This window comes from Lutjanus erythropterus, chromosome 12 (genome assembly GCF_056507025.1).
Source record: "Lutjanus erythropterus isolate fLutEry1 chromosome 12, fLutEry1.hap2, whole genome shotgun sequence".
In the NCBI taxonomy this organism is placed as follows: domain Eukaryota; kingdom Metazoa; phylum Chordata; class Actinopteri; order Lutjaniformes; family Lutjanidae; genus Lutjanus; species Lutjanus erythropterus.
The window spans coordinates 13,851,474-13,874,027 of NC_139328.1; the positions used below are offsets into that span (position 1 = coordinate 13,851,474).

The window sequence follows — 22,554 nt, forward strand, 5'->3', positions numbered from 1 at the left end:
AGAAATTGTAGTTTAAAGATGGCGCTGCCCGGCGTTTCACTCGTGCGGCTCAGAGCGCTGTGTAATGTTGTTAAATGTGTTCATACAGGAGGCCAAACAGCGTCCAACTGGACCAGAGAAATGCGGTGGTACAGGACAAAAGCACGGAGCCTTCAGGACTACGGGACATCGCATTTACAGGCCAAACGAGGTGAGTGAAAACGGCCGTTAGCCGTTAGCTAACAGGTGACAGCTCGCAGCAACACTGAACCTCAAGGACATCCATCACTTAAAAATATCCAAGTCATGCTTGTATTCTGTGGTCTTTGTTTTCAGTTTAGCTCAGGTTAGAGTGGAAATATAATACCGCTCATCTTTCCGTGTGTCTGACGTTTTGTTTTCACTGTTTAGGTAACACGAGCCCTAACCTCCTGAAGGAGTTTCCAGATCCTAAAGGTCTCTTGAATAACACCATCTCCCGATCACTGGGAGTCAGCGACCCGTCCCAGCTCATCCAGTACAGCTGCACGGAACATGCAGGTGTCAAGGTCAGAACTAAAGTCAGACTGAGATGGGTTTTGTGGAGACACCATGGCAGGAAAAGCTAAGACTATAGTTAAAACTCTCCTGAAAGCTCTCATTTCTATCCAAGATCCCAGAAATACCCCTCTTGAAACAGCTAGTAGCGTGATATTTTACAATGAAACTGCTCTTCTTAAAGGGAAAATTCTGCACTTTTTATGTGATTGTCAGTGTTGATGGTAAATGTCCCCAGCTGAAGCAATACATTTCTGTGATTGTGCTGTATTGATCAAGAAAAGTGGGTTCATGTACCAGGATGCATTGCTGGCAAGCTTTGGACACCCATGCGCATGTTGCCATGTTATCACCACCTTATCCTGTAGCTACAGTATTATTTTAATGGCCAAAACATACCACTAGGAGACAGTTACCTGTTTTATCTCACTTCAGGAGATACATATTAATATATTAAAAAAAAAAAAAAAAAAAGCTTTTATTGTGTAATGTCTTTTTAATCTTTTGTTGCCTTTTGGTTGTTGTGAAGCACTTTGTTACTTGTATTGGAAAGCACTTTATAAATTGAACTTATTGCTATTATAATGACTCTCAGAGCTGTTTTGTACCTTTGCTTCTGTAGAAAGCCACTGTCACACTCCTGTGGCCCTGCAAGATTGAAGAGGAGGGTCATGCCTCCAAGAAGATTGACGCAGAGCGATTCGCTGCGGCTGCTGCTTGTCTCAAGCTCAGAGTAAGCTGCAGTGACTACAGACTGTAAAAAGCACAGGACACATATCTCCATTTTGTCTTACCAATGTCTTTTTCTCTCCTTTTCCCCTCTCTTTCATACAGGAAATGGGTGTCATTGGTCCAAATAATCAGCTCCCCAAGAGGAGAGCTGGCAGGGGAAGAGGGGCATTACATTCAGCTCTTTATGATAAAGAGGATGACTTGCGGACAGAAAATGTTTTTAGAGCAAAAGCAGATCAACAGAAAGAATGGCTGTCCCAGGAAGAGGACGCAAAAGTGTCTGAAGCTCTCTCAATGTTTCCACAACCTAAATCCCTCCTCACCATGGTCATCCAGGTGGCAACGTCATCCAACAGAACCAGGGTTGGTAGTTCTCATCCTTAGCACAATGAAAGCACTCATAGAAGGTGTTCATACCTTATATCAACATGCATTGTGGGTGATCCAATGATAAGGGCACAGCTTGAAGTATGTGAGCTCATAACTAGCATTGTTGATCACTTTTTGTCAGTTTGAATGCCCATTACTGTCCATTTGGCTGTTCAGTATGAAAATTTTCTGTTGGTTCCTGAACCTCAAGTTTTGCCAGTGCTGTTAGCAGCCTGGCAGGAGAGATGCTCTGTGGTGCGCTGGGTTTTTATACCTGAACTGTTAGCAGGCCACACACTTTTGCTGTTTGACTGTGTGGAAATCTGATGTTTTCACATCACAGATGACAGATGCCTCTTGTTAATACCAGGTGTAAACATGCTCTTAGTTTATCATGTATTCTAAAATTGTGAGTCTCGGTCTTGACAGGAGCTGATGCAGTTCAGAACGACAGGAGGGAAGCTGAAGAAGTGTGAGCTGACTCTACACTGGCCAGAGGAGATGACGTTCTCTGCCACAGCAAGCAACCGAGTAAAAGCAGAGAGGATGGTTGCAGCTCTTGCCTGCATGAAACTGAAGGTGAAGATCTTTTTTTTAAAAATTACTGTACATTTACCTACAAGTTAGAGCTGTGTTAACATATTTATAATGTGACCTGGTCCAGGAGCTGGAGCTGCTGGATAAAAACAACAACCCACTGACTCACGCCAAGTACCACAGAGAGAAGGTGAAGGAGGCTGGTGAGCGAGAGAGACGCCCCCTCCCCCTGGAAGTCCCTGAGTACCTGGAGGAAGAAATGAGAGAGTACCTTGCACAGGTTAGTCTTCACCTCTTGTGACAAGCATGGATGGATTTTAGAGCTGTTCTGACCACATGTATGTGGACACACAGTTCTGTGTACCTTTGGTCAGGGGCTGCTTTTCATGGTTTTTGGTGCAGTACTATTCGACCAGTCTTGATGCATAAACAGTGCACAATGGGTACATTACAAGTGGTTAACAGTTAGTTTTGATGATAAAGGTGAAAAAGCCAACATGGACTAAGGGCTTCTTTATAGTGGCGTGATTTGGTTCATGGTGATTCATTATAGTTGGTTCACGTGATAATAGACCAGCAAAAGTTAAATTTTAGATTAGATTACTTTCTTTTTTTTCTTTCCTTCAATGTAGCCACCCAGCATTGGCTCCTCTGCTGTTTTGTAATTGAGATCCCTAGTGGTAGAACTGGAATATTGTGCATTTCAGTCTGTCTGGATCAGTACCTCAGCCTAATGTTCTTGTGCTTGAATGGGAGCAAATCCCTGTAGATGGGTTTCAAAATGTCACATACTTTTGGCCATGCAGTTATGTATTGATGTCAAAACTAATGCATCCATCTTTCTAACAGTACCCAGTGGCAACAGAAGTACAGAAGCTTTGGGAGGAGAAGGAGGCAAAAGAGCAGCAGACAGTAAACCAGGAGTATGAGGAGGAAGAGGATGACTTGGTCACAGATGCCATCACAGGCAACCCATACAGGCCTCTGACTGAATATCAGGCCCAGCAGCTCAACGCCCGCCTGCAGGAGAAATGGGAGAGAGCAAACCCCGAGCTGAGCGTGGAGCTCCCAGTTGATGCCCACCGTCAGCGTGTTGTCTCAGTGGTGGAGTCCTCCAGGGTGGTTGTGATCGCCGGTGAAACGGGATGTGGCAAAACAACACGGATCCCTCGCTTCCTGCTGGAGGAGCGTGCGAGAGGTGGCGAGGGTGCAGAGTGCAACATCCTGGTGACGCAGCCCCGTCGGATCAGCGCTGTGTCCGTGGCCCATCGTGTCGCTCAGGAGATGGGTCCTGCTCTGAAACGCTCTGTGGGATATCAGGTAGATCCAGGTTTATAATATACTGTGTTTATTATTTACAGTAATTTTTATTGCAGTAATCAGATGTTGCCTCCAGAGGAAGTGCCTTCTGTTCTGTATTCTTCTATTTTTGTGGTAATGGCATAGAAGTAAAGTTAGCAGAAGCAGAATTATCAGAAACTTTTTCCTAACAAAAATGGTCCCTTTTCTTTTTCAAGTAACTTGGATTTCTTAAAATGATAGTTCACCCAAAAATGAAAATTCAGTCATTGTCTATTCACCCTCATGCTGATTTAAGGTTGGGTTTATCTTGTTAGTCTGCAAAATACTGCTGGAGTTTTACAGAAAAACAGTGTTGCAGAATCTCCTAAATATTGTAAGTGAAATGTGGCCAGTTTTCAAAGGTATAAACAGCTTTAAAAAAAAAAACATAGAATGCCTCCTTACTGCTTGTCTGGCATAATCCAAGTCTCCTAAGGTTCCGACCTGCCATTTGCACACCGTCACAACACACAACCAGTTCAGACAGTGTGCACATGCACGTGATCATGGCTCCAAGCTAAGGATCTGCAGTGAACGGTCGGGCTAAAAACGTGGTGTAAACAGTTTTTTTTAATCAACATGGCATGTCTGGTCTTTGGGAGACTTGGATTACACCACGTTATTTTGTACAAACTACCATGACACTTTGTTAATTACAATTCAGAAATCAGTCAGTAAATCTTTGAATATTTTAGCAATTCTGCTAGTAATTATTTTCTATTCATAGGTGAGACTTGAGTCCCGACCACCAGAACAAAGTGGAGGAGCCTTGCTCTTCCTCACAGTCGGCGTCCTGCTGAAGAAGCTGCAGTCAAACCCATCCCTAAAGGGCATCAGTCATGTGGTGGTGGACGAGGTTCATGAAAGGGACATTAACACGGACCTGCTGCTGGCCCTGCTGCGCTCCAGCTTAAAGGAGAACCCCGACCTACGGGTGGTGCTCATGAGCGCTACCGGGGACAAGCGGAGGCTGGCCCAGTACTTTGGAGGCTGCCCTGTTGTCAAAGTGCCTGGATTCATGCACCCAGTGAGGGACAGATTCCTGGAGGACGTGCTGACAGAGATGGGACGCCCACGGCCGGTCCAAGAGAGAGTGGAGGCAGACAAGCAGGTGAGACTCGAGTCTGTCAAATTTGTTTTTGTGGATGCGTTTCTTTTCTCTTGTCCTATGCCTCATGATTTTTGTTTGTCTTGTTTAAGGGAGGAAGACAGGAGGTGGCACCTGATCTAGATTTAGTAGCTGATGTGATAGAGCATATTGACAAACATGGAGAGCCAGGTAACTAACAGACTGCTTCTTATGTTTCTTTTTAAAATAATGCTTTAAAGGGATAGTTTAGATTATTTCAAGTGGGTTTGTATGTGGTACTTATCTGGGGCTGCAACTAGTGATCATTTTCATCATAAATCAATCTGTAACTTATTGTCTTGATTAATCGTTTCTCAAAGCTCAAATGATAAATTGATTAAAGAAACAGATGGCACTTAATTTAATTGTCAATTATTGCAGCTCTATACTTATCCATAGTCAGTCTGTTACCTACAGTAGATGGAAGTCTCCAGTTTGGAGAAGCAACCCTACACACACAACCCCACTTAAAATAATCCAAACTCTCCCTTTAAGATGATGGCTCTGGATCATATATGTTCAAACTTCTTTCCGCTCATGCTTCAGGTGCAGTGTTGTGTTTCCTCCCTGGATGGCAGGACATCAGGGCTGTTCAAGAGAAACTGGAGGCGATGCCTCACTTTTCCTCAGGCTCACAGATGATCTTACCATGTAAGAGAGTAAACAGACAGATTTACAAAATCTAAGACTTCTCTCCTTAAATGGAATGCATTTATGATTTCTTTACTTTCTTTCTTTTAGTGCACTCTAGTTTATCAGTAGCAGACCAGCAGACGGTGTTCCAGCGCCCCCCAGTGGGCCAGAGGAAGATTGTCCTCACCACTAACATCGCTGAGACCTCAATCACCATAGACGACATCGTTCATGTGGTGGATACAGGGACTCACAAAGAACAGAATTATGACCCACTGACAAAGGTTAGTGTCAAAATGTCTGTTTGACTCCTATTTTTAGTTTGTTCTTATTTATAATTACTTTGTAAGTTTCTGTATTTATCAGTACTTATTGTACTCTTTGGCCTAGACCAGGCCTATTCAATTACTTTTTTAAAGGACCAGATTTGAATAAATGTAAAGTGCTAAGGGGCTGGTGTTTTACAGTTACAATGTCTGTAAAGTCAGGAATTTTAGGGTGTAAAACAATGCATCTTTTTGTTTTTTCTCAGTTTTATTAGTTTTCACAAACAGACAAGAAACATTGTGTACAAAGGTACAGGAAAAAAACAATGCACCTTATTTATCCTGGAAGTTTTAGTAAACACAAAGTTGCTTCATTACATCTTTTTTAATTAAGTTTGACTCTTACAACTTTTTGATATAAGTGTCTCTAACAGACATAACCAGTGAGGGCTAATTGGCCTCTCTCACATTTGAAGAAATTATTTATTTATGCTTTTTTCATATTTATAAGTGATCGAATGGCTGGATTGAGGTTGTGAAAGGACAGATTCAGCCCCCATCAATTGAATTAGCCTGATCTAGTGGATCAATAAAGGATTATTTTATCTTTGTAAACCATTACAAATCTGCAAGATCTAATCTCAAATCATTTATTTTGTTTCCTGGTGGAATCATGTAAAATGGAAATAAATGAGTAAATCATTTTAATTTGGGTTTTCCAGGTCTCCTGTCTGGACACAGTCTGGATATCTCGCTCTAATGTCACTCAAAGAAAAGGGAGAGCAGGCCGATGTCAGCCAGGACAGTCCTACCACCTGTTTCCACGGAAGCAGCTGGAATCCATGACTCCCTTCCCCATCCCTGAGATCCTGCGCACCCCGCTGGAGAGTTTAGTACTGCAAGCCAAAATCCACAGTCCTGACTGCAAGGTACTGAAAGAACACAATGGTGTCTGTGTATTTTTAACTTGTTTTTTTTGTGTATTTCTGATGTATTGAATGATGGTCTGTTGTTTTGTGTGTGTGGAGGCTGTAGAATTCTTATCCCAAGTGTTGGACAGTCCGGAGCTGCAAGCTGTGAGAGACGCCGTCCAAAATCTACAAGACATTGGTGAGTGATGACTTATGTGAGTTTTCTATTCTTCATATTCTTCAATATCTTCAGTGCAGGATTGGATTAAGCTGTAAAAACTGTAAATTTTTAGGAGTTCTGGACAAGACAGAAACCCTGACGCCTTTAGGAGAGCGTGTTGCCTGTATGTCATGTGACCCTCGTCTGGGCAAAGTGCTGGTCCTGAGTGCCATGTTCAGATGCGTCCTGCCCATGCTGTCTGTAGCTGCGTGTCTGACCAGAGACCCTTTTCACAACAGCCTACAGAACAGAGCACAAGTCAACAAGGTGAGACATTTTAGCAACCACCTGCTGATCAATTTAGTTTCAAAATAACAACACAGAACAAAGTGCAATCATGTTCTAATGGTTCTATCTGTGTGTTTGTCCAGGTGAAAGAGACTCTGAGCGGCTCCAGCTACAGCGACTATCTGGTGTTCATTAGAGCTGTGCTGGGCTGGAGGAGACTCCAGCAGGAGGGGGACAGAGAGGACAGAGATGAATATCTGGACAAACACACTCTGTCGAGGTTCAGCCTTCGGTTCATTAATGGTTAGTTTGAAAAACACACCAACACTCTTATACATCACCTCAGCGCATTTTATTTTTTGAAATAATCTTTTTATGGAGTTATACAGAGGTCCATACAAACTATGTAAACATTCCCAGAGAATTTACAAACTATATCTGTCTAAGCCGTCTGTAAAACTCAGTTGTAGCAGAACGTAGTATAACTGAATTAAAATGGATAACACAGAATCAAGTACAGAAATTTAAAAAAGTAAATAAAATAAAAAAAAATAGAAAACCAAACTTGTCAAATCAAGTTTATTGATAAAACACATTTAAACCCAACCAAAGTTGGCCAAAGTACTGTACAATAAAATAAAAAAAGTTGAAAAAATATAACATGGTAAACAGCAAATAACAGTAGAAATAACATAAAAATACCATCCCTTGCACAAATAAATTGGTAAATGAACCGATTAAAAAAAAATACAAAACACAGAGGAATGAAAAGTATAAAGTATAAAACAGAAAAGGAACCTCAAAGTCTGAGGAAACGTTCTTGTCCTTTTTCAGTCTAATAAGAAAAGTGATTCTTTCCATCCTGAATATGTCACAAATAAAGTCAATCCAGTCATCAGTTGTAGGTGTTTCTGGTTTTTGCCACTTTCTGGTAGTGGCTCTCCTGCCAGCTGTGCTTACAATCTGAAACAAATGTCCAACACGAGAGGTAATATTTTCTGATGGCAAGGCGCCCAAATACAGGGTCTCTATTTTTAATAAAATGTTCACATCAAGTACTTTTTGCAAAACTTCATCCTGCCAGAAAGATTTTAATAATGTTCAAGACCTGAATATATGATAATAAATGAGAACCCAAATCTGTCTCCAGCAGTTGGAAGATTTGGTGTGATGACTCTTTTCAACTGGAGTAATGAAGAGCCCGATGAGGATTTCCAACAAAACTTGATAAAGCTGAATTTGGAGATTTCTATTGCGGCTCACATAAATTCTCACATTACTCATCCATTATTCCTCAGTTTCCTCCCGTTTCCCCATTTGTGTTAACACATACAGTGAATTGCATTTTGTGTGGTTGGAGGCCTCCATAAAGCATTAAGATTTTTTTATTTTTATTCCTCTCAGTAGAATATTATCCAAGTACTTGTGTTCATTTATCTTCATTAAGTGCTCAGTATAGTGCAGAACCTGGAGAATCAGTTCATTTTTAATCACTTCTTACTTTTTACTTTTTCTTGCTGCAGGTCTCATCTCTCAGTTCAGCTCAAACCTGCATGAAGCCGAGCTTGTGTCTCATGCCAACGATTGCCAGCGTCACACTTCTCTCTATAACAGGTACAGCGACCAGGAGGAGCTGCTTAAAGCTGTACTGCTGGCTGGACTCTATCCCAACCTCATTCAGGTACATGGCAACAACAGAGTCTGTTTTAATACGGCTTTTGTAAGACCATTTCCTGCTGCGCTCCATCCAGTGCTGATCATTCATTTTCCAACCATAATATGAATGAAAAGACACACACACTTAATGTTTTTTCAGGTGAAGACCGGTGTTGTGACGAAAGGAGGACGCTTTCGCCCCAACAGTGTGGCTTACCGCACATTCAGTGGGCCGGTGCTGCTTCACCGCTCCTCAGTGAACAGGTTTGAATATGCTTCAAAATTACACCATGATTGATATTTACTGTCATCAAACGTATGTAAACTTGTCTTTTTTTTGTGTGTTGTAGGGGAAAAGAAGCGCTCCCCAGTCGCTGGTTGACGTTCTTCAGCGCTGTCAAGTCCAACGGTAGTGTTTTCATCAGAGACTCTTCGGCGGTCCATCCACTCGCCCTGCTGCTGCTCACAGACTGTGATATCACTGAGACAGGTAGGACACGTACTGCTCTCATGGAGTTAAACAGCAAAGACACTGGTGTTTGTAGGTGTTTAGGAGACTGGTTATCAGGGTGATTGTGCCCTCCACTCCTGCACAGACCGAACTGTGATTTCACTGCATTATTCAATCAGTGTGTTCTTGTGATCCATTTTCTGTTTGGGAGGAGCTGTTATTGTGGCTTAAAGCAGCTATAATCACTATTTTTATAATAATATGGAAGGTGTCACTCGTAGTGATGAACCTACAGAGAATTTCAACATAACTTTAAGTAACAACTAAATAGTTGCACATGTCCCAAGGGTAAGTGTAAATCATATGTCACAGAATTACACTCACTAATGCTAAAACAGCAGTTTTTCTTTAATTAATTACATCAATTTGGAGTCATCCAGAAGAGACCTAATTTATTGATATATTTCAATATCAGTCAAGCTTACAATGCCAAGTAGCTCATGCTAACTAGAAAGCTAATGTGCATGGTAACCATGGCGACAGAACTCAATGTCAGATCATTTACACACAGCTGGTCCAACCCTGTGATGTTTGTAAATATTACTCACTCCTCATTCTTCATAACTCTGTCCTTTCTCTCATGTCCCAGTGAACGGAGACAGAGTGGAAGTGTCTCTTCATGGACGCTCTCTGGTGCGCTGCGAGCTGTCAGTTGAGACATGGGAACTGCTGTGGGAGCTACGCACTTCCATCCAGACCATGCTGTATCGCAACCTTAGCGATCCCGGCAACGCAATCGCCAACTCAGCTCAAGATGGAAAACTCATCTCGTTACTCGCGGAGCTGCTCAACAACACTGATTCAAACCCTTTAGTTCAGAACCATAACAGTGACAGTGAGGTGGACTGATGAGATTGAGCGCTTTAGACATCGTTTATGTTGGATCTGCTGGCTGGTACAGAGGAACCAAAGAGGATGATGGTATCTCATTTATGTTTTTTGTTTGTTTTTTTAAGTAAAATTTGAGCACTTGAGTCTGTGCCGAATGTGATGAACTAATCAGAACTCTTAAAGAGCAGAAACACACAGTGGACAACAGTTCACTGTTATTTTTGAGGTAAATGAGGAATTCATATGGTGTGAGGAAATCCATGGGTTTGGATTTTGGACTGTGATTTATTATTTATAATTATTTGCTTTCTGAAAAGCAGAAGTTGAATTTTACTCTGAGTAAAAGACAAAGGATCAATGGCCAAAGGTCATTATGAAAGAGTGCATGGAGTATACAATATCATATTCACTGCAATAAATGCTCATATGCCAACATGAAGAAATAATCAGACCCTTTTTATTGTTAGTATTTAATTATTGAACTGCAAAGTTGTTATAGTTAACAAAAATTCTGGAGAAGAGTTACAGTAACTCTTGCGTTCCATTGTTTTGTTGAGTTCCTCAGAGCATCTGTATCTGACAATGAGGCTCAACAAATCTTTCTCTTTCTTTTGTTTAAGAAAAATCTTTCATAAATTGCTTGTGAAAGCAGCTCAGGCGTCTCAGTAATTCTTCCATATTTTCCACTGAGGCCATGATGGAAAATCTGTGGAGAGAAAGTACAGTTAAAAATCTCAGGTGTAAAGTTCTCCATATCCATTTACAGCATACAGTTACATTTAATGTTACAAGTATGAAATTGTTGCTGTTGCGTAGAAAAACTATTATTTTTTTCTGAAAACCTGTGTTTGTGATCAGTGACATCAATTTATGAAAAAAAAGAAAATGACAAAACATGGAGATACACGGTTTGCGCCCGACAGCAACAAAATGGATCACTTATTAAGCCATGGTTTGTTTACTATAAAAACATACTTTTTGTTTGGTAAAGCTTGGTAACTGTTTGTAGACCAGTGATGGTTGATTTACAAGGTTTACTTATCATTCTACTACAACACAGGGTTGTAAAATGAAATGCAAGCTGTAGTCCCTTTATGCTGCTCACAAAAACAAATTTTTATAAATGGGTAAATAAATAGATCATAAAAATAAACTATTATTTATGGTTGAGTGCTGAGGATGCAGTAAACAGTCCCACAGCCGGAGGAAAGAACCTGCTCTGTAGTCTGGGACCAGTATTTCAAAACTTTTAATCTAGATAAGAATGATCCAGATTTTGTAATCCCGCTTTTTGCTGTCTCAGATAAAACTGACCTTGTAGTTTTTGTCCTGGTTTTTCAAAGAATTTTCATAAAGGATCATTCTGATCCAGATACCACAAGATCCAGACTACAGACTCTAGATTTGCAGATTCTAGATAGCACTCCCTTTGTTGGACAAAGCAGGAAAACCAGGACAAAATCTGTAAATTCAGTTTGATCTCTGATAACAAAAAAAAGGGATTACAAAATCTGGATAATTCTGATCCAGATTGACAGTTTTGAAATACTGGCCCCTGGTGATGGGACAGTGGATACTTCTTTACCTCTCTAGCAGGAGGGCAAACAGGCTGTTATTGGGGTGCATATGATCTTTTAGTATGTCGTAGTAATATGGTGTTTTATACCTCATGTGGTGGGTGCCCTCCTTTTGTCCCAGCGCACAACCAGGAGAAGCGAGCACACCGGCTTCCTCTAGTAGTCTTAGGCAGTAGAACGTATCTGGTTGCATTCCCACCTCCTAAAATAAGCAAAAACATCAATATTTCATGAGTGATGCACTGTATTTAATTATTACATCTGTCGCTTTGCAGTGTATTATTGATTCTATGAGATAGTGTAGTAACCTTGGCTTTCTGAATGGCTTTAGTTGGCAGGTACAGTCTGGGGAATATATATCCTCCTCCGTCCACTGGTTGGCAGCTGAAACCTGGCAGACTGTTTACAACCTCAACAGCTCTCTTGCAATTATGAATCAGTGCGGTCATGATGTTTTTTGTCTCCTGCAGAGGAGAAAGTTAAAGGCAAGAATCAAAAAAATGATAGGGACCTAGAATAATGTCTTTTTTTTTTTTTAAATCTCATATCTCTGGTCTCACCTCTTCATAAAGCGGGTATGAGGGATCTCCTGGTTTTGGAGGGTTCAGCATCAAATCCAGGGCAAGCTGACCCAACACAGGCGCACAGCTGTCCTTCGAGAACAATTTTTGGACGTATTTCAGAACAGCAGGGTCCAGATTTACCAGCTCCACGTATCCACCCCGCAAACCACACCTGGTGGGAGAAGATAAGAGTCTGGCCTCAAAGTTGAGACTGAAAGTTCATTCTTGACATTGGAAACAGCAATCAACAAACATCAATCTGACCACATAGCTGCTCCAGAGATTTTGATTTGTATCACATGATCTTCAGATTTCCTAGCTGTCTTTCCATTTTTCTGAGCATTATAAGATTAAAATTATCAACAGAGTGTGAGGAAATAACAGTTTTTTTTTGCATTATGTCATCTTCTGAAGTTGCTAATCAACTAGCTTCAGGCCATCCTGTCTCATAACACCACTTTGTACCTCAGAAGAGAGGCTGCTCACTGTAGAGCCAGTGGGTGGAGACTGACCTAGTCCAGCTCTACCTCTAGGTCCAATTGCACCCCAAGGCTGACAGGGATTGGCTCACTGTGATTTTCTTACCTCCTCCCTCCCTTTTTGTTTGGGGTAGAATCTTGACAAGTGGCCAGTTCTAACCATATTGCTCCATCAGTCCGCTTTGATTTGTCTAAATTACAACATAGCGTTTCTCTTCATCTTTCATCATAACCCAGCACAAATTATTGGATACACTTTAGATACTCATTTGGCTTGAAAACTCACTCTCCCATGAAGCCTTTGGATGCTGAGTGGAAGGACGCCAGCTCCACTGTGTCTGAAAAAGGAGGGCCCATCTCAGCCAGGACCTTCTTGTAAGAGAGAAACTCACTCTTTTCCCCAAAAACGAATTCCTGATAGATCTGTCGGGAACAAATCCAAGCATTTATTTCCACATTTGTTAACGTTTATTGAATTTATCATGGTGCTTTGATAGTCTACAGCACTTTAGGACATCCACCTCATCAGCCAGAAGGAAGAGCCTCTTCTCTGAGGCAAACTGGATCACCTCTTGCATTGATTTTCTGCTTTGAACATGACCTGCAACATAGCACAAAAACAACCATGTGATATTCTTTGATCAAATACAAACCTTACATTTAGATGAGCTCCGTTCTACTGCGATGTTCCTACCTGCTGGATTTCCAGGGTTGATGACGTACAGCGCTACAGGCTTGCACACTCCCTTTGCAGATTCTAGCGCTCGATCCAGCTCCTTCAGCTGCAGCTCCCAGCCCTGCTCCTCGCTGAGGTGGTAGGGAATGACAACAGCTCCCAGACCGATTACGGCCATAGCCGTGACGGAGTGGCCTGGCACTGGAGCCAGCACGCCTGTCTTGGGCGAGCCCTGGCTGTTCACCAAGATGTTGAGAATGTTCTAAAAAAGAACAGAGGCTGATCTTGTCATAACTTAAAGATGACTGCGGGTAGAACATTTTCAGAATGTGAGAAATAGTGATTGTTACCGAGATTGCCCACTGTGAGCCACCAGTGATGTAGATGTTCTCAGGATCAGATGGAACTCCACCATCTCGTCTCATTATGAATTCAGAGACTCTGTGGACTATTTCTGGTACACCCGCTGTATTAGTATAAGTACCTGAATAAATAACACAGATCCTGATCAATTCTCACGCAACACGGACTGATAAGAAAAGCTGAGATGATGCAGTACAATTTACTTTATCTCCATATTGTAGTGTTTTGTTATTGCTATTCTATATATTTCATAGAATTCAGTTATGGTTGTATTGTAGCCTATTATAGCTAATTGTATAATATAGTGAGGACTGGGATAATTATCAGGCAGCAGAGCAAAAAAACATTTATTATTTTCTACATATTATATTCTCTACCATTTCTTATTTATGTTAATGTCAATATTCCCTTATCTTAAGATTCTGTGGAATATATTCTATTATTAACTAGAGTTTGTTTATATGTCATTCTGTTCTGTATAGATCTCTTAAAATCTCAAACTAAAATCTTAAACTAGCAGATGGAGCAAATGGTTTGAAGGAGGGTGGATCGTAGTGGGAGCACTGGGCTGTCAGGCGTAACTGTGTGGCAGTGGTCAAAGGTTTACCAGGGGTGTCGGGGCTAACTGTGGTGAGTTATTACACTTGAAAATAATTTATAGCTTCTCCAAGAAACAGTGTCTCGGTTACTCTGAATAATCCCAATAAGGACAGGCATCAACAGTCTATAGGAACTACTTCTTTAGTTGAAGGTAGTTCCAATTTAAACTGTTCACAGCTATACATGCTTACAAATACTAGTGCTAAAAAGAACCACAACCACATAGGAGAACCCCTTTATAAAGGTTTCACGTGGATCCTTTTCAAAGAGTTCTACCTAAAACCCAACATAAAAGGTTATAGCGAGAACCATTTTATCCAAAGTAACAAAGACCATATTTCTCCACAAAGATGTTGCTGTTGGGTTTTTTAATGTGAATGATTCCCTGAATTTTTATTTGGCAGCAACATCATGTAAATATCTGTCAAATACTTTTTTTTGTTAGCTATATTACAAGCTTCTTACAGGAGTGTCTCACAGACCTGTTAGCATGGCAGCAGACTCTGAGTATTGTTTATGCTGTTCACTTTATTGTGTTGTGATAGTGGCAGAAATCTTGGAGATAGATATAAAAAAAAACTTGGGCAAATAAAACCAAACAAAAACCTATACCAGTAGAAGTATACCGGTAGAAAAGCAGAAATTATTTTGTAATTTGAGTGAACTGACCCTTTAACATGTTCATTGTGGTACACCACATAAGCAGGTCTTACCTACACCCCCTCCAGGACATTCCCCAAGCAGCCTCTGAGCCTTCTGTATGACATCCACAGGCAGTTTGTCACTGTTCAAAAGGTGGGGGTAAAGACAGGCTGCAAGAACCTGCAAAATAGACACACACACACACACACACACACACACACACACACACACACAACAGTGACAAAGTTTTTTCTTTAGCCAGAAGAAGACATGTTAATTCATGCAGCTTTATTACAGCTTGAAGATGAGCTGTCTTTGAAGGTCAAAGATTACCTGTCGGACAAATGACAGAGGCTTCACTCCTGCCACGTGTGGGTTTCCATAGAAGACATCTATCATTTCTCGGTATGGCTTTCTCACTCCCTATAGACAGGTGGATTTAAAGGGACAGTTGACCACAAAATCAAAACTACATAATTGTAGTCCAGGCTGTGGTGTTATTTACCATCAAGCAATTATCTTTGAAACTGGCTGACATGTAATTCATGGTATAATTCAAACATGGTCAAAAAATATATATTTGTCTCTCGTCTCTGACTACAGTTCATATTTTTTCAGGTGTTCCCAAGAGGGTGTGTGACTTTGGTTTTCTACAGTGAGATTGCTCAAACTATCCCACAATGCATCAGGAAAAGTAGTGTATAACTGATGGTCACTAACCAACCACTACATCCCATAATGCATTTTGCTGAAAGAAAAGCGATGGCAAAGATTTAATTAACTGCACACAGAGTTGTGTACACTGGTGCTTCTTCTTCACTAGTTTTTTTTACATTGAAATCCCAAGATAGTGAGTAGCGAATAAAAATGTGGCTATCATGTCACTTTTACAGGACCCCTGCTGAATGTTTTTGACCGTTTTCATAATTTGGTTTTCTTTTCACCTCATGCTGCCTTAAAATGGGGTCGTCTTTATCGTGTTCACGAGAAGAGTCCGTGTGAACGCCCCCCTCAGTGTGGTTATTCACAACATTGTGACCTTGACATTTTCTGAGAGCACCAAGTTCACAAGGCATTTGCACGACTTTCCATGTTGTAATTACAAGTTCACAAGTTCCATTTGAAGGCAAAGAGAACTTTGAGCATCACAAGCCAAGTGCCATCTAGTTCCATTATATTCTGGAGAAGGCATACATCTCTACAGCCAACAGAGAAGGCATACATCTCTACAGCCATAGTTCTCTATGGCTGTAGAGATGTTCCATTTGAGTTCCATTTGAAGGCAAAGAGAACTTTGAGCATCACAAGCCAAGTGCCATCTAGTTCCGTTATATTCTGGAGAAGGCATACATCTCTACAGCCAATATATCCAAACAGTATACATGTGTAAATAGCACTACAGGAAAGAGGGAAAATGTATTTTTTTAATTCTGGGATGAACTGTACCTTTTAAACAGATAATATTACGTAAGTAAGATATTACAACACAGGTTGGAAAACTGACACAATCCATATTGCAGTAATATCACTAACTTTTTTTTTTTTTTACCTGTCTGAGTTCTTCTTTGATCTGGTTTGCTCGTACAGTCAGGACTGCATTCTCCAAATTCTTCATGTTCCTGACATTTTGATTGATTCCCTGCAGGACAGACATGTCTGTGATTTCTCTGGACCTCTGCTGAGCTGTGTCTCTCTGGCCAACCTGCTGCTAGCTGACGTTACATGCTTGTAGAAAGAATCTCTGTTAAAGACAGATGGAAAATATGTGGTAATTAATAATTAACAGACAGTAGTTTATGGATAGTCTGTTGCCAACACTGCCATTTTAATAAATTCATTTGATAACTGTTCATCAACTGAATAATAACTGACTTCTTTGATATATATATATATACACGGACGTAATTTGGGGGGGCACAAGTTCAAAAGCCCGTTTTATAGTCTCCTGCAGTTTTTTCCGAAAACAATGTTACGTTAGTACGTCACGTCAGCACTGGGACCAAACGGCCGCTTGAGCCGAAGAGTTTTCACCGCCCACAAGCTCCGCGATTGGCTCTGCCGCTTCTTGTGTGATGATCCCTGCTGTCAATCACCCACTGATGTTTAGCTAATTGCTAATCGGAGTCCGTGCTGCCGTACACATCGCAGTTCGCCACTGTAAATTTTTTGGAGGGCGACGATCGTTCTGCCCCGGTCACGTCACGGTGTGCGGAGGTTTCATGGAGCCTACACTGACGTTTGAATCCGCATGTCTGTGTGTTCGGTCATGAGGCGCGGCCAGGATGTCGGAAAAAAGAAAAGTCGACATAAGAGACTTCTTTAGAAGTCAGAGTGTAAGGAATGCATGACAGCAATCCTGCAACACCTTCACTGGCTCCTAATCCACTTCAAGATCCTCCTCATCGGTTTCAAAGCTCTCAATAATCTTGTAAATTTTCTTCTTCTTCTTCTTCTTCTTCTTCTTCTTCTTCTTCTTCTTCTTCTCCTTGTCCTTTTTCTTCTTTTCCCCCTCCTTCTCCTCCTTCTTTCTGCTCCTCCTCATCCCGTTTCTTCTCCTCCTTTTGATTATTTTATTTATTATTTTCATTTATTATTTCTCTAAATTAAATTTAATCTAAAATAATTTCTCCCCTCCTGTGATAGTCCCCAGGACAGCCCCCCCCCCCCCACACACACACACTCACATCAGTACTCAAGCCACATGTGTCTCCCCCACCTTTGAAATCAACATTTCGTCCATACATGGTTCTTAATCAATTAGTCAACAGTTTAGTTCCATACTTACTACACATTAGGGACAAAAATCCAAATCAAGTGAATTGATGTTCCAAGGCTAAAGTTACAAAACTAGAAGTGCTACATTAAACTGGTATTAAATATCTCAACTACACCACAGGCAAGAGACGTTTCTTCTCTAATTATAGGCTGAACTACTGTAATGTCCTTAAGTGTGAACAAAGTCTTCCAACCATTCACAGCTACAGTAAGTTTTAACCTGCTTTAACCAGCACAAAGCAAACAACGCATATCTGACCCGCTCTAAAGTCCTCGCACTGAGTCCCATCAGGCCTGTGGATATATTTTAGGACTCTATATAGTTGAAGTGCTGCCAAAATCTGGCCAGCCTACTTGTGTTACTGTACAAGCTTACACCAAGAACTACAGTGCAGTAAAGCAGCATTCTGTAGTTTTTCAGGAGAGCAGGGAAGGGTCTTTTATTTTTCAGACCAGATTTATATTTTATTTCAGCCTTTCCTTGTGAGATTTCCTGTAAAATCTTATCGGCCTATGGAAAAAAAACATTCCTGTGCTCCATCCAATTTTCCATTTCAATGGACATTGAATCGGACAACATTCTTTCAAAGTTAAACAAGTTTGAGGATGAAGCTGCCAACTACCCTCTGATCTCAGCTCTTGAAATCATCAACTTGTCTCTGTATGTCATTTTGCTGTTTTCTTTAAAATGTTTGATATCTTATTATGTACCACTTCCTTATTCTCTTTATTTTCTGTATATTGTTATGTATTGTAGTATAATGCACACTTTTTAGTCTTATTTAAGTCTTATTTTTATTTTCTTCTGTTTTCTCTTTTCTTGTATTCTTGAATGGGAGCAACTGCAACGTCACCTAATTTCCAACAGGGATCAATAAAATATTTCTGATTATGATTGAATATTGTCATCCGTAGATAGTGTTTGTTTAATTTTATTCCTTACTGGTTGTTTTGTTTTTGTGTTGCTTTATTGTGTATGTATGTGTATGGGAGAGCTGCTGAGAAGCTGAGAAGAGTCAGCTTCCCACCAGATACTGATTTTAATTACTTTGTTTACTCTTTTCATGTAATATAATTTAAAAAAAAAAATACAAAAATACAGTTTTGACTCTATAAAAAATATAAAAATGATAAAGGGAAAGTATCTTTGTATATGTCATTAGAATAACATGATATCTGTTTTAGGGGATCCTTCATAGCAACAGAGCAATAGTGGTAAAACATTTATATATTATTTAATCACTATTAATGATATTAAAAAAAATAATTTTTATATTCTATTGAGAAGTGCTTCAATGTGGTTTTGATGTGAGGTCGGCTGTTTCACGCACGCTCATGTTTCTGTACGGACATAAATAAGAGACGTACCGCTGCACTTCCTGTTTTGTTTTTCTTTCGCTCCGTGTCTGCTCGGGTCGGGTCGATATGGAAGAATTTGCGAGGCGAGGAGACAACCAGAGCCTGCCCGTGAATAAACGCGGTCTCTTCAGACACTGGTGGACCTTATAAACCGGACAGAAGCAGCGGGCAGCAGTCACACCTGCCGCGGGGCTTCAGACACCCTCCCTCCGCCTCTGGCCGTCCGCGACATGGCTCTCAGCTCGGGCGGTTGGGCTCCTCCAGCCCAGGTCCCTGCCTCGTCCCAGCAGGCTGCATGCGGCGGGCCTGCGCTGACGGCTTGCTGCAGTACTGTTTTAATGTCAGTCCGGGTCTCGGTGTGTCATTCCGGGATCCGACCCCTGTGCCTCCCCGGAGCGGGCAGCGAGGCTCTGCGGTTGCAGCTCAGCATGGACCCGAGCCGGGCCGGAGAGTTCCGACTGGCGCTGCGAGATACAAGCGGAAACCGCAGTGTGGTGAGGTTTCATACACACACCTGAATGATTTAGAGGCTGTTCTGTCGTTACCCGCTTAGAGAGGTTTGTGATGAGCCGTCCTACTGAATCACATTTATATTTTATACCTGCATAGGCCCGTACACGCCATTTTATGGAGCCCCAACACATACAGCTCCACAGAGTCAGGTTTGTGGATAAAATAATACAAAATCTCACTGAACGCATGTGCATATAAAGACACGCAGCTGCAACAAAACCCAAGACCGAGGATCTGCTGACAGACATCCGTCAGTGTAGCTCAGCAAAATTTTAGCTTTCCTTCCTGATTTGCCTCTCATTGCATTCATCTGACTCATCTATAGTTTACTATTTATAGAGTGTAACAGAGCTGTTCAACTTCAATAGCAAGTGGGCCAAAAAGGAAAATCACTGGGGATTTTTGTGCCACATAGTATACTTTAAAATGTTACTTTGAAAATTAATGGCTGCAAGTAATTCTTAGAGTACGGTCTAATGTTAATAGATATACAAACTCCAATCCCCCCACTTACTTGTTTTTTTTTTTTTTTTTATAAATATATACTCTGAATTTAATGCTTGCAATATGTTCCAGAAAGTCGTTACGGGTGCATGTTTACTACTGTGTTACAACAGCTTTTCTTTTAACAACATTCAGTAAGTGTTTGGGAACTGAGGACACTAATTGTTGAAGGTTTGAAAATGAATTTCTTTCGCAGTCTTGCTTGATATATGACTTCAGGTGCTCAACAAAGTTCGACTGCAGACAGGCCAGTCTAGTACCTGAACCCTTTTACTACGAAGCCACGCTGTTGTAACGCATGCAGAATGTGTCTTGGCATTGTCTTGCTTAAATAAGCAGGGGCATCCTTTAAAAAGATGTTGTCTGTATGATGGCATATTTTGCTCCAAATCAAAAGTTACCTGTGATGCCATGGGCACTAAGACACCCCCATACCATCACAGCTGCTGGCTTTTGAAGTTAGGGCTGGTAACAGTCTAGATGGCCCTTCTCCTCTTCAGCCCAGAGGACATAAAGTCTCTGATTTCCAAAAACAATCTGAAATGTGTGACTTGTCAGGCCAGAGCACACTTTTCCACTTTCTGTCGGTCGATTTCATACAAAAGGCAGGAAAGCTAAACAGCTTGATACAGCAGTGCAAAAAGTTACATCAAAAAACCCAAGGAAACATGAGGTGTTTTTCTGACAGGACTGTATCCACAAACGTAAAGAAGAACAAGATGAATATGGTAAAACAGCATCAATCAGACTAACAGTTTGTAGGCCTTTTTATAATATTCTCAGCAAGACTTTCAAGCAGACATTAATGGGCTCAATATCAATAAAGCAGTGTCTAGACATTTGAATCATCATAGAGCAGATCTGCAGTCTTTGCATTTTTGCTAAGATAACATTACATACCTCAGTCACCTTAAGTGATTTTCTGTTCTAGAATTACGAAGGGTGGGAATAGACACAGCTGTAAACAGATGACATAAACCAGTGTTTCCCCTGTTCCCTCCATCACTCACAAGTCACAGATATGCAGTAAAGAGCTGAAATCCAACTGATTACCCTGCAGTTGTTTGTTTTAACAGACAGTTACAGGGACTGACAGTGAAGTGCTGTGAAAGAGGAACAGAAATTAATAGAACACTCGATTTAGTTTTATGTGTGAGTGTGAAATTATTGTTGTGTTTTGCTTTACATTGTGTGAGTGAGTGATATAGCAACTAGGGTCATCCTGAAGCAAAGAAGTCAACACATGACTGCATCATGACATCAGTTTAAAGGGAAATGGGAGTGAGTGAATCATTGTTATTTAGAAATGAGACTGCATAGATTTATGACCTGTTTTTTTTTTTTTTATATGATTAATTGTGCAACTCCACTTTTAAGATATGCTCAGAAAAATCAAGAGGTAGGTTGCTTTAGAACATAAACAAGACGCAGATGTTTACATCCATACGTTTCACCATCCACATTCAAACTATTTGTTTACCTGAAAGGAAGAAATGTACACAGCAGTCTGACAAAAGTTCTCCGGGATACCATAATGTTAACAACTGGGTTTTAAATTCCTGGTAACTGACTTTTCTGCATTGATTCATAATCTGTTAAGAGAGAATAGTGTTGCGTCTCAGAACCAATCCCCCATCCATAAGAACTACCATACATATCAGACTTCTGTCATTTTGAGCCTGTTTGAGTTTGATTTTGCTATTTGAACATAGTTTGATGCATGGTGAGCAGTGTAAGACTTTGGGAATGGCAGGTGCAGAGCAGGTGTTATCAGGTTGCAGCCAGTCACGGCACATGGGTGCTTTACGTAACCGATACCACATTGATTCTGTCTCAAAGTAGATCATATGTACATTAGTTTTATTTATCATATCACGCGTTAACCTGATTTGCAGGTCAAAGAAAAGTCCAGCCCGCAGGCAGCTAGTTGAATAGGCCCGCAGTATAGCAAATATGTTATTAAAAAATTAATTGTTTTTAGTTACCAATACTGTCATTAAGAGAGTTATTTATTTTCACTTTCATTTTCAGTCTTCCCATAACCACGACATGTTTAGCTTTATTAGAATCAGGGGAACTCCTTCAGCTGCTGCAGTGAGACTCTCCTCGTATTTCCCCTCTTAATTATCAACTCCCCAAACAAAGGACCTGCCAGTTTTCAGCCTTGTATTTGTCATATGTAGCATGACAAGCTTATAATACATGAACCACAACACTTGTCATCCTGTGTCTTGTTGAAAGTCTCTTCTCAGCCTTTCAAATCTACAGTCGATAATTCAAGCATGGGCTAGAGAAGCCATTCCAAAAATACTAATGATGACTGAGGCGTAGACCTTCAAAATTGTGGATTTTGTCATTGCCTCTCAGCTGTGGCTTCTTTATTTACATTTGGGGTGACGAATTGAGCAATAAAAGTTTATGGTAAATGGTCTGTATTCATTCGGTAATTTACAACCTGAGCAAGATAAACCGCTTTACTCAGGCCTGAAACAGGCGACTGATTTTATGTTAGCAGTGGCGCTGCAGACTTAATTTCAATATTGTAAAAATGCTGAGAAAAATAGCATTATATGAAGTATTGCCCCCCTGAAAGTTGATGAGTCAAATTGTCAGTCGGAGACAC

At 40.8% G+C, this 22,554-nt stretch overlaps 3 protein-coding genes across 5 annotated transcripts in view; 2 read left to right on the forward strand and 1 right to left on the reverse strand.

Annotated features, from left to right (window-relative positions):
• Nucleotides 1-10,326, forward strand: dhx30 (DEAH (Asp-Glu-Ala-His) box helicase 30). The gene is made up of 19 exons (XM_084731830.1): nt 1-190; nt 391-527; nt 1,139-1,249; nt 1,351-1,611; nt 2,047-2,196; nt 2,282-2,434; nt 3,004-3,474; nt 4,223-4,606; nt 4,696-4,774; nt 5,171-5,275; nt 5,366-5,541; nt 6,246-6,452; nt 6,552-6,633; nt 6,728-6,921; nt 7,026-7,185; nt 8,406-8,563; nt 8,699-8,802; nt 8,889-9,028; nt 9,639-10,326. The coding sequence occupies exons 1-19, from the start codon at nt 19-21 to the stop codon at nt 9,896-9,898; spliced, it is 3,504 nt and encodes a 1,167-aa protein (XP_084587956.1). The 5' UTR covers nt 1-18; the 3' UTR covers nt 9,899-10,326.
• The window catches only part of LOC146317727 (alanine aminotransferase 2), a 15,704-nt gene continuing 3,465 nt past the window's right edge, over nt 10,316-22,554 (reverse strand). The window contains exons 1-11 of one of the 2 annotated variants that reach the window (XM_084731826.1): nt 19,429-19,452; nt 16,330-16,521; nt 15,114-15,203; nt 14,852-14,960; nt 13,526-13,659; nt 13,194-13,437; nt 13,021-13,100; nt 12,786-12,922; nt 12,018-12,192; nt 11,766-11,921; nt 10,316-11,659 (exon numbers count right to left, since the gene is read on the reverse strand). In XM_084731826.1, coding sequence (XP_084587952.1) covers nt 11,462-11,659; nt 11,766-11,921; nt 12,018-12,192; nt 12,786-12,922; nt 13,021-13,100; nt 13,194-13,437; nt 13,526-13,659; nt 14,852-14,960; nt 15,114-15,203; nt 16,330-16,434 — 1,428 coding nt within the window. In that variant the 5' untranslated portion in view covers nt 16,435-16,521; nt 19,429-19,452 and the 3' untranslated portion in view covers nt 10,316-11,461. Of the gene's footprint in view, nt 11,660-11,765; nt 11,922-12,017; nt 12,193-12,785; nt 12,923-13,020; nt 13,101-13,193; nt 13,438-13,525; nt 13,660-14,851; nt 14,961-15,113; nt 15,204-16,329; nt 16,522-19,428; nt 19,453-22,554 lie in introns of those variants that run through there. The other variant, XM_084731825.1, reaches the window with a different exon arrangement.
• Nucleotides 18,937-22,554, forward strand: part of sharpin (SHANK-associated RH domain interacting protein) — a 13,448-nt gene continuing 9,830 nt past the window's right edge. The window contains exon 1 of one of the 2 annotated variants that reach the window (XM_084731828.1): nt 18,937-19,408. In XM_084731828.1, coding sequence (XP_084587954.1) covers nt 19,145-19,408 — 264 coding nt within the window. In that variant the 5' untranslated portion in view covers nt 18,937-19,144. The remainder of the gene's footprint in view (nt 19,409-22,554) is intronic. The other variant, XM_084731827.1, reaches the window with a different exon arrangement.

Excerpts from the sequence above, each read along its gene's own strand:
- dhx30 (XM_084731830.1), top strand. The coding sequence starts at position 19 with ATGGCGCTGCCCGGCGTTTCACTCGTGCGGCTCAGAGCGCTGTGTAAT. Across the intron at positions 6,453-6,551 it reads TCCACAGTCCTGACTGCAAG|GCTGTAGAATTCTTATCCCA; the intron begins GTACTGAAAGAA and ends GTGTGTGTGGAG. Across the intron at positions 6,922-7,025 it reads ACAGAGCACAAGTCAACAAG|GTGAAAGAGACTCTGAGCGG; the intron begins GTGAGACATTTT and ends GTGTTTGTCCAG.